Raw genomic sequence first — 12,180 nt, forward strand, 5'->3', positions numbered from 1 at the left:
TTCTAGCATGATATGTTTTAAGAAGTCACGAGTAAAGTCCTATCTGTCTCCTAACATGAGGTGCACTTGTTTTGGAATTTGATTCGCCAAGGAGGCTGCGGACGCCCCGCCTCCCGGGCAGCGGAACCTCCCGATTGGTCCTCGCCGTCGCCTGTATCGGGGACACCAGGGGAGGCACGAGTTGGCCCGTAAGCCTGCGCTCGCGAGTCATCAGTGTCGGACACGTAGTGGGAACGAGCAGGTCCCGATGCACAAGTCACGGCAACCCTGGGCGGAGATGAAGGCGGACTCCGACTGGCTCTGATTTTTAAAAGCCCTTTTCATTCAGGAGGTTGGTTGCCAGTTGTTATCAATATGGCAGAACCGTTATCCCAAGCACCCACCGCTGCAAAAATGGCGTCACTTAACCGGGTCCGAGCTTTGGCGATGATTTTCTTAACTGTCACTGGCTGCTGTGTCACCCCGACAAGTGGCAAGGAAGGGTCCGAGGAGACCGTCATCATAGGGCTCCGACTGGAGGACACGGACGACATTTCCTTCATGGATAAGGGCTACCTGCGGGTGAGTGAGCGCTCTCGGGTAAAATTAAGAGTGTACGGGCAGAACATCAACAACGAGACCTGGTCCAAAATTGCTTTCACGGAACATGAGCGGAGCCGGGCGATTGGGAGCATTGACAGCTCCTCGGGGGATAACCAGAGCCAGGAGGACTCGTCCGGCTTGCATCCCTGTGGTTTTAGGACTTCGGATATAATGATATTGCCCTACATCATCCTGAATCGAAAGACATCCGGTATAGTTGAAATTGAGGTCAAACCTCTGCGAAAGACGGAGAGGAGTAAAACGTATTACCTTTGCATCGCCACCTCAACACCAGCCGTGGCCGGGATGCACGACACGCGGACGGAGAACACCTGGATCTACCACGATGGGGATGACACCAAAGTGATAGTGGTGGAGGAGAAAAAGTTTCTGCTGCCTTTCTGGCTCCAGGTCATCTTCATCTCCATGTTGCTTTGCCTGTCCGGTATGTTCAGCGGGCTGAACCTGGGGCTCATGGCTCTGGACCCCATGGAGCTCCAGATAGTGCAGAACTGCGGCACGGAAAGGGAGAAGAATTACGCCAAAAAAATAGAGCCGGTCAGGAGCCAAGGGAATTATTTGCTATGCTCTCTTCTGCTCGGGAACGTGTTAGTGAACACCACGCTAACCATCTTGCTGGATGATATCGCCGGTTCGGGCTTGATTGCTGTTGTCATGTCCACCATCGGTATAGTCATTTTTGGGGAAATTGTGCCACAGGCCATCTGCTCCAGGCACGGCCTCGCTGTGGGAGCCAACACCATATTCCTCACCAAGTTCTTCATGCTGCTTACCTTCCCTGCGTCCTACCCAGTCAGTAAGCTGCTGGACTACCTGCTCGGACAGGAGATAGGAACCGTGTACAACAGAGAGAAGCTTCTGGAGATGCTGCGCGTCACGGACCCCTACAACGATCTGGTGAAAGAGGAGCTGAACATCATCCAGGGCGCGCTGGAGCTCAGGACTAAGACTGTAGAGGACGTGATGACGCCGCTGAGGGATTGCTTCATGATTCCTGGGGATGCAACGCTGGACTTCAATACCATGTCCGAGATAATGAAGAGCGGCTACACGCGCATCCCCGTTTTCGAGGGCGAGAGGTCCAATATAGTTGATCTGCTCTTGGTCAAGGACCTGGCCTTCGTGGACCCGGATGATTGCACTCCGCTCAAAACCATCACAAAGTTTTACAGCCACCCGTTGCATTTTGTGTTCAATGACACCAAGCTTGACGCAATGCTGGAGGAGTTTAAAAAAGGTAAGAGAGTTTTGCATCAACCTTTGACACCTGGAATGTGTTAAAGGTTGATGTCTGTTCTAGGCAGGTCTTTCACATGACCACTCTCTTTGTTGGATAAGGCAAGGTAGATACATGAGTTATGTAATCGTTTATGATGCAAGGAGTCACTGAGTGCATGTGGTGTATCTATAGGTCAAATGTCTAAAATCAGATATTGAGCAATAAAAAGAAGGAAGAGGAATTCCTCAATAAATTTCTTGTACTGAAGGAAAAAGAGATGGGGGAAGTAGCTGCAAAGGTTCTTTTCCCCTCAGACAACACTGAATCTGCCACAGGTGTAGTTGCCACATCTTCACAGGTCACTTCCTGTAAAGCGGAGAAGCAGGTGTCCTTATCATTCTCCATCACTTCCATTAAGTGTTAATGTTCACACACTCTCTCTCTCCTCCTGCTTTTCCTCCTCATGCCTTGCCCTCCTCCTATTCAACCCTTTTCACACTTTCCCATTCCTTTCATCTCTCCCTCTCTCTCTCATTTGTAAATGCATTAGGACATGTGGGAATAGTGCGACAGCAGCGCTGAGGTTATCAGGTGGGGGCATCTTGTTTGAGAACCTGCTTAAATCCCTGTCTGCCTCTCATGCGCTTGCTTCAGAGTGATGGTGGCGATAACTCTTTTTTTGTCCAATCCTGGAATGCAGTCGTGTGGATAATGAATAACAACCCCTAACACCCTCAAGCCCCCCGTGTGCTGTGTGTATTTGTATGCGCATGGTGTTTGAGAAAGATGTTTACCTCACCCACGGTTTATCTGATGTTTTGCATAGCCAACCCCCTCACTGTTGTTGCTTCTGACTAAGTTATTCCTGGAAAGGGTTTGTAGATTTGGTGCTGGACTGGACTGATGCATACACAGACACACCTGTCAGCAGCTGATTTATGAACTCTTAAAACTAAGGGAAAAGAAACATGACTGTTGTGCGCTTATTAGAATATTCGCTTCACTTTAAGAGGATTAATTGGGAGGAAAAACAGAACAAATCAGCGAGCTCCATTACCAGAAATTAGGTGTAGTTCCTCTGCCAAATTAGCATTACATAATATACTATTTGGGGAGGGGGGCGTTTGTTTATTTATTTTCATTACAGCTGACTAGTCACAGACATGCACCAGTTTTCTGAGTCAACAGAGAAAGTTCACCATCCTGTTATATTATCAGGATACTAAGATCAGCAAATATTTGCAATTTCTTTTTATTATTAAATATCTCTGTTGGGATTGTAGTAGACATCTGATGACTAAGATTTTGTGTGTTACAACCATTTAGTGAATATTTGAATGTTTGTGTTTACTTGCGTTCCTGTGTGTGTGTGTGTGTGTGTGTGTGTGTGTGTGTGCTACACAATGGCACTGAATCCACAAGTCACTTCATTGATAAGTAATATTGCAGAACATTAACTGGGAACTGTTTTGGTGGAGATATCATCTGAATTTCAGGAGCGGGACGCTCCTCCTTCACGCCCCCTCCGGCCTCAGGCTATAAAAGCCCCCCTCCTCCAATACCTGCTGTTCTCATTTTCATGCCCTAACCTTCCCCCTCATTTTTCCCTCTCTTCTCCTCTCTTCCTTTCCTTCATTCATTTCTCGTTAGTACATGGGGATCTGCCCGGCCCGAGAGCCGTCGCCAGTCCCCTTCGAGGCCTTCCCCAAACCGCAGCACCAGTCACACTTCCTCATCCCTCATCGCCCATCGTTACCGAGGATGTGGTCCCTGCTAGTGAAAAGAAAATAATTGGGTTGTTGATTCATTAGTCACTATATTTCAGTGCCACAGAAACTTGTGTGAAGTGTTTATTTTTGTAAGGTAGCAACATTTTCTTCTTAAGGAAGGAAAATCTGCCATGCTCTGATTTAGTGATTAATAATTACACTCCTGCACAATTTGTTTCGACAAAAAACAATAAACTAAGACAAACAGTTTTCTACTCTTTTTAATTAGATGCATATTTTTCTGTCTATCCACTTTCTTAACTCCTTATCCAGTTCAGGGCCATGCTAGCCTGGAGCTTATCCCAACTGTCATGGGATAAGAGGTGGGGTACAACCTTGACTGGTCACCCATCTATCACAGAGAGAAAAGGACAGCCGCTTATGCTTCCAGGCAATTTAGAATCACTAATTAGCCTAACGAGAATGGAGCGATCCCACACAGGTGCAGGGACGACATCCACATACCAAACAAAAAAAAGATGCCAGGCAGCTGACAGTCTCAAATCCAGGGCCCTCTTGCTGCGAGGCGATATTCATAACCACTGCACCACTGTTCCACTCATGCTTAGTTTGCTTTAGAGTCATTCCTCAGTTTGTGCACAAGCTGCAGATGTGGTCGGAGTTTAAAACATCTGCATGCACCTCATTAAATATCCCGGGGCATCGGTTCATGTTCCGTCCTCAGCATCCAAACACTCGCTACATACCTAACACTGAGTTTATGCTTAAATAAAAGCTGCTGCCTAAGCAGCCGTGACATACTTTGGTTTAAAATACTTAAAAAGAGACAATTAATAAAATTATGTGAAGTTTTTCTCTGTAGAAGTATTTTGCCCGTTAGCAGAGAGAGTGTCTTGTTGCATAATGATATAATGATGCTTTAAATAATTCGGCTCCATTCATCTCAGATATGTTTGTAAATGGGTAACCGGGTGGATCTGTTTGCAGTAGTTAGTGGCAATTTGTGAATTCTGTTCACACACTCCCACTAAAAGACGCATACATTAAGTTTTCGCATCATTACACCTGCATACTTAATCATAAACACTCTGGAGGGTATAGCGTCTGTGCTGCTGGCAGTGCACCAGAGGGGAATTCAAGGGAGGCAAGTCATAAGCAACTGCTGTGGGGAGGCCTGCGGGGTCAAAGTTTCCCGTCAATCTGGCTCTGTTCACAGCACACACTCAGTTCAAAGTGCTTTGTATTGTAAGTCATTGTTAATTAATTTGATGCCGCTTGCGGAGCTGCATAGTCGTTTGGAGTAGGTTACAAAAAAAAAAAAAGAAACAGTCCCAAAACATGCTGCTCACAGTAGAGACTGTGTTAGAGCATTGGATCAGAACGTTTTTCATAAGTTGGTTCCTCTTCACAGTTGTGGATTTGTAAGAGAGGATTTCAGACTGTGCAGCATTACATAATTCCCCGTGATGCTGATTCTACTCTTTGTTAAGGTTTAAAAACATTCTCAGAAGGGCTCATTTTACTTGAAATATAGAGAAGCCACCATAATCAATGTGCCCCTGCTTATGTTTTACCCAGCTCCATCGAGGTCCTAGGTCAAGGGTTACAGTGAGATTCATACAGGAGGTGTTTAATGCAGGCAGACACACTTCTGGAAACTTCTGACCCTTCATTAATTGCTCTCCATCTGCGACTGCAACAATTACTGTCATCTGGGGGTTTCTTGTCAAGCTGCAGCTTTACCCGTTAATGAGTGGGTCAGTGAGTGCCTTTTGGGACAAAACCAAGCGGGGACAAAAACAGGAATTTAGCTGCCCTTCTGGCTTCCAGTTATGTGCGATATTCCTGAAAGTGCAAGTTAGTCACCCCTTCACATACAGTGTTCCAAGCTTTTTGAGAGGAGGAATGGATTTACTGTAGGCATGAGAGCTCAAATCAGGTTGCACGCATGTTCCTCTACACCACTCTGCTTTCTGATTCTGGGGAAGCCGGGCCACTCGTGCAGCATCAGATGCACGGGCACTTAGAGTCAGTGTATCTTATCTCCTATTTTCAAATCGTGTGTGTGATTGACGTGGTTATTCTACTGCGTGCCGGTGATAAATATGTTATTTCACGTGCATACTGTTTAGTCATGCCTACAAGCTATTATGCCACATTCTTCTTTCAAAGCACAACACTCATCTGCAAACCTTTTCTGCTGTTAAATGAGTAAAAGTTCATTCCACCGTGGTCTTTTCAATTCAACCACTGTTTCCTAGCCCAGACTGCACTGTATTCTTCACCGTTTTAGAGTAAAAGTCCCCAGTGTAAAAGAACCTACATGAGAACTGGCACGACTTGAACTAGTTCCCTAATTGCTGCAATATAGGCCAATCTATGCTTAATTCAGATTCAGCAGCCTTGCAGGCTCTTTGCTTAGGACTTTGTCTTAAAGTGAAACTCATTTTTTCCCTTTTGGGCCTTGTTGAACTACTGACAGCAGTTTGTGTGTGTTGCGTTTTTTTTTTAATGTTTTTATTCTTTCTGGGGGTTTGTGTGGAGCATGTCATAGCAAATGTCTAAAAAGCGTGATGGATTGTTTGCCTGGTAACCCTCGGTTTTTAACGCTGCAACAAGTGTTGGGATTAAATGACATCATGTTGGTAAGAACACTTAATGTTTCCTGATGAGGGACTCCCCTTTGAACTCAGCATGACTTCTTCTGCCAGCCGCTCACTTTATCAGAACTAATTACCTCGAATCAAAGGTTGTCTGCATTTCACTATACTTGGTATTACAGAAGACGGCATTGGCTACATGTTACCTCCAGCGTAACATAGTGTGTTAATTTGTAAACATATTCCTCTGTTTCTGCAACCCTTTTAGGAGGTCTTTGAGAAAGAAGCCAGAAAACCTCTGTTGTAGTAACCTGTTGTTTGGTAACTTCTCGTCTGCGACTCCGTTTAAAGGCCCACACAAGTTGTTAATGCGTGTTTTAGCCCGTTTACTAAAAGCGATGAATAACTCACTGCCGCCAGATTTTCCGGCTCTGGACGTCGTTTTGGAGAAGCCTGTCGAAAGCGCATTATGTAATCCGTCACGATGAAATTTTCATTGCTTTTCTTTCTATTAAGACAGCACCTGACAAAGGATTTTTCTAGTTCACTAGTTGCCGTTAATTCATGCGGTTAGTTCACTTATCGTTGCTGATTGAACCAGACAAGTCATTTATTAACTTAATCATTTGGGAATACCAGAAAATTGTTTGAGATTTTGAGAAAGTAGAGTTTATATATAGTAAGCACAGTATTACATTATGGAGAATTATTTAATAACTACCCTTTAAAGGCCACGTGCTGACAACACCTGAAAAAGCATTGGTAATCTTCATGTGTTGAGGTAACCAGGATGCAGCATGATTATCTAATGTGAGAGGGACTGACCAGGCCCACTGAAATCTTACATGTATATACTTATATGTTTTATATGATAAGCTGTCTTTGAGGTTAATGAATAAAGTGCAAAAGTACTCACATCATCTTTTCAGGGACATCATTTATGGTCTCAAAATGATCGCAGACCTGAATAAAGAGTTGATGTAAAGAAAAATGTCTATCTGTGGCTGATCTGTGGTCATATGAGCTAGTATACTGTACTGCTTAAAGCCTTGATTATACCAAGTTGTGGACATAGACATGGACAGCTGGAGACACCATGGCTGAGTAGCTATTCCTATTATACTTATAATACTTATCCTATTATACTTACTTAAAGGTGTGCATGCATAACAGTTGATGGCTTAGATAAGACACACAAAAAAACAGACAGGGATTCGGACATCTGCACAGATCCTTGCGCAGACCGTCCAGTGAGGAAATTATTGTCTGGCATATCCCAACAGACCCTAACAGACTTGAGTGTGTTACAGTAACACATTCTGAACTATTGTGGAACAGATCCTCTCCCTTAATTCCACATTGTGTTCACCAGCAATTTGTGCAGATCATATGCTTTCAGGTTTAAAAATGGTAAACAATGGCATTAAGACTCCTTACTGAAAAAAGCTGAGGAGGAAAATGCTGTAGAATGAACAGAACTAGAAAGCATTCACTAGAAAGTACTTTGTGTATATATGCACAATGGAGTGCAGAGATGCAGAGCTGGATGATACGAGAAGAGGAGCTACGTGTGAGTAAATGCATTCACCATCTCATGGATTACTGGCCACCTGGCAGACAGGTCATAGTATGTGAGACTGGGCGGTGCTCTGTCTGATTTGGTGATGTGTACTAAAGCAGCTGTGCAGAAAGGTCTCTGTGCTGTCTCCATTGCTGTTCACATTGTACACCTGCAGTTCATGCCAGATATAGAGATGCTGTAACAGTTCTGTAGTTGTTGGATGTTTATGTGGCAGAAGGAGGAGGGCAAAGAACTAGTTAATGATTTTGTGTAACTGTCTGGGAGGAACTGTCTGCTTCTTAATGTGAATAAGACCAGAAAGATGGTTATTGACTTCAGAAGGAAGAGGATGGCTACATGACCCGTGTCTATCATGGGACAGGATATTGACGTAGTACAGATGTATAAGTACCTGAGCTGAACTGGAACACCAACACAGAGGCTATATACTAAAAGGGAATGAGCAGACTTTAGTTCCTTTAGACTTTAGAGCCTTCAATCTGTCAATCAAAACAAAGGTGATTGTTTTTTTTTATCAGTTAATTGTGGTGAGCAATTGTGGTGAGCAATTAACTGTGGACTTTGCTGTGGTTTGCTGGGAAATCATCATCAGGTGGTGACACCAACAGAACAAACTGATTAGTAAGGCCGGCTCTATTCCTGGCTGCAAATTGGAACTTGTGGAGCTGGTGTAGCGAGGAGGTCACTGTTATCCATCATGGATAATCCTGACCACCCTCTGCACCACTTAAACTCTGTAATACACTATATTTGTCTGGCAGAGAGGCATGTACCATATATTATTATCATTATTATAGATCCCCTTCCTGTGTTTTTGTCAGTGCCCCTGTCCCTAAATAATGTATCAAAGCAAGTCTCACTGCATCTTCCCCTACCCTTCTCTGATAAATCAACCCAACACTCGTCCCCATCTGCTCCACCATGCCTATTTAAACTCATCCACCGTCACTACCTCTCCTAATCGCATCCTCACTATTATATCGGTCTCCCTCTCATTCAAACTCATGTATTCTGACTTTCATTCCTCTTCTCTCCACCTTTCCAGGCTCTCTTCTGCCTGCTCCCTACTCCAACTATAGATCGCAGTGTTGTCTGCGAACATCATAATCTACAAAGTTTTTTTCCTGACGTCATCTATAAATCTTTCATCGACATTGCAAACAAGAAGGGGCCCAGAGCCGATCTTTGATGTAATGCTACTCCGCCTTTCACTCGAACCCATCTGTCACTTCTACTGCACACCTCACAACTCTCTTGCTGTCCTCATACATGTCCTGCTCCACACTCACGTACTTCTCAGCCGCTCCTGACTTCCTTATCTAGTACCACAGTTCCTCTCTTGGCCACGCTGTGATATGCTGTCTCTAGATCCACAAAGACACAGTGCTCCTCCTGGCCTTCTCTAATAGCAAACATCACATTTGTTGGCTGAAGAAAAACATTTGATTAAAAACCAAACAAACTGACATTTTCTATTAGCATTGCTTATGCTCGCACATTGTTTGAGTTTGATTTTTCATAACTGTTTAGGCTCCAGGGTAACACAATTGTGAAAAAGAAATGAAGATGATGTAATGGTTACTCGATTTTGTAATGCAAATTTAAAGACTTTGCAAGTTCATTTTCATAAACTCATTAAATGGATGAAAACCAGCTGTAGCCAAAATCTCACTTATTGTAATTCCCAAGCAGTGAAGTAAAGTCGGTTAGTTACTTGTGACATCCACGAATGCAGAAATGTAGAATTTCAACAAAAGTTGGTGTGAGACTGTGCAGTAAATGTAAATGTAAATACTGATCGTTCCAAAAAGCTGATGTATTAGCAATTTGTGCTCAAATGTTCAGTTCAATTTAATTTTATGTATACAGCGCCAAATCACAACAACAGTCACCTAAAGGTGTTTAGCGTTGTTTTTTGTGTCTGTTGTTTGAATTTGTTCTCATTCACCAGTCAACTCTGTGCACATTTATGTGAAAAATCCAAGCTGGCCACGCTATGCCAACAATGCCAGGGTACAGAAATGCAGTGATTTTTATTTTTTTTTAATCTTTGACATTAATCTACTGCTAGTAAACAAGTCTAAACCCTGTTTGCAAGCTGTAAAAAAATGTTGACATTGCTCAAGTCTGTTTCTGCTTTATTGCCCAATTTAATTTATTAGACAAGTAATCAAAAACTAAATGCATTTTAATTACAGTAACTACAATAATCTACAATGATGATGAAGAATAAAAACATTTATTCTTCATCATCAATGAAGAATAAATTCATTACAGGTTAACTAGTAATCTGTAACTTATTACAAAAAAACCCAAAAAACTTTTCCCAACAATGAATGGATGCACTGTTGACCTTTGCTGATTTTGATATTGACTGGGTTAAACTCTTGAGTTTGTTGCGTTACAAGACTAGTTTTTGAATTGCCCCACATTCTTCAGATTCTGGTACAACATGGAGTAGGCTTTTAAGACCCGATTAGTACAACAGTTAAGGAGTGTCAATCTAGCCGCAGTGCATTACCAAAGCCTGTCTGATCTGGCATTATGACTTTTCTTTACATTTATTTTCTTCCTGGAAAATAAATGTAAAGTAGGTTTCCTGGAAGTTTTGCAGATTTTTCGTTGACTGTAATGTATTCTGATGTCAAAATTAAGATTTTGGGTGCGATCCAGTCTCTATTCACGTAGGCTGTGGTATTAAGCAGTACTGCTGGCCTACAACTCCTGCAAACAAACAACTATGTCAGCTTCAGCTTGCTATATTTGGAAGTAGCGTTAGCCTCCAAATTTGACCTGTGCGCAGCCATCCAAAGATATAGTAGAAATGAGACTGCACTACTATCCAAAAGGGGTTAAAACACACAAAAAGGTCTCTGTTGCTTTGTAGTTGACATTTTATCAAGGGTTACTTTGAAGAGTAACAAGTGTGGAGATCTGACATGGAAGACTTTTGATATAAACCTCTGTAATCTCACATCCTTGCTTCTGTATGGCAGATTTATTTGTTTGTGACAATGGGCTTTTTATGAACATCCACAAATATGTTTTTTATCACTGTAGTCACTTGAGAAAAAGTCCCATATTGTACCAAGGATGTGAGTGGGATAAACCTGAGGCACTTATTGTAGTAAGTATAGTGGTATTACTGTACTACTGTAAGGTCTCTTTCGGTCAGAACACGTTGCACAGAAATCCAAACACTGTCATGTATTGTCTCTGATGTTGGTGCGAACATCTATCTTGAGCACATTTTAAAAACCGCAGTTCTTTTTTCTCGACACTGCAGTGCATCTCACTTCACGTCATTTCTACCTAGTAACTTGAGTGCAGACTCATTAGTGACTCGTATAACTTCTGGTAGTCTCTGACGATGGCTGCTCCTGAAGGAATGGCTTTTGTAATTTTGTGTTTTGTTCGTGTAGTTAAGGAGCCGAATCTGCTTCCAGCGCATGTTGCCTAGGATCTGTCGCCATGAAAAAATTTGTTATTATGCAATCCAGAATGCAGCCACCCCCACGTTGCTTTTAATAAGCTGCTTCCCAAAACAGAGCTCACGCTGCACCTGCCCGTTATTTCGTTAACAGATTATTTAGACTTTGTAATTGACGTGGCCATGCAGGTATTACTGTAACGGGAGACTGAGGCTGAGAGGTGTATGATGTAACAGAACAGCCTCATGTTTTCATTTACTCTGTTGGCCTGGATTTAACTGTAAGTTACCCGAATGGAAGATCAGATATTTGCATTTACATCCATTTGTACTTAAATGTATTAATTTTGATAGCCCCTTTAATCCTCTTTAAACAAATGTGAAATGATCATCTCCATAGTGCAGATACTCTGATTTACAGCCTCTGTTTTGGGATTGTATAATCGAAGACTTTAGTGGGAGTAGAGAAATGAACTGTTGGCGTTAATCAATATTTTATCTGAATATTGGCATTTGCCAATATTTTTTTTTTGCTGCTAAATGTTCAAAGACTGATGATGACGATACACCAGAAAGACTTTGTGTTTCTGTCGTCCAGATGGCAGAATATAAAACACATGCATGCAGACACACAGACACAAAAAGGCAAAAAATTTAACCAATTTATTGTTATAAGCCTAAAGTTTTGCTGTTATTAAATTCCAAAATTTTTAGAAGAAATTCTATTCTAAAGCAAGAAACCACTTAACCAAGACCCTTATCTTGTTGGAAAGACACTTAAAAGATGCTCTTTTTTTTAATTTGATGGCAAAAGAGCAAAAAGAGCAAAAATTGTCCTTAAGCTGATAGTTGAAATGCCACCATTACATATTTAATATAAAAAAAAATCCTTTATGTAGTCGTACGCAAAGTGTCATTCATTTTGTCTCTGCTGAGAGGAACTGTTTGCTCTGACTGTGGTTATGTCTTTAAGATATTATCAGGGTAATTTGGGTGTTGTGCATGATGTCATTGTT

General features: G+C 42.3%; 1 protein-coding gene across 1 annotated transcript in view; it reads left to right on the top strand.

The window, feature by feature from the left end:
• The first annotated feature begins 192 nt into the window (after positions 1 to 192).
• Positions 193 to 12,180, top strand: part of cnnm2b (cyclin and CBS domain divalent metal cation transport mediator 2b) — a 48,799-nt gene continuing 36,811 nt past the window's right edge. Inside the window, exon 1 of the mRNA XM_006790657.3 lies at positions 193 to 1,840. Coding sequence (XP_006790720.2) covers positions 355 to 1,840 — 1,486 coding nt within the window. The 5' untranslated portion in view covers positions 193 to 354. The remainder of the gene's footprint in view (positions 1,841 to 12,180) is intronic.

The sequence above is a fragment of the Neolamprologus brichardi genome, chromosome 6 (genome assembly GCF_056152115.1).
Source record: "Neolamprologus brichardi isolate AB-2024 chromosome 6, ASM5615211v1, whole genome shotgun sequence".
NCBI lineage: Eukaryota > Metazoa > Chordata > Actinopteri > Cichliformes > Cichlidae > Neolamprologus > Neolamprologus brichardi.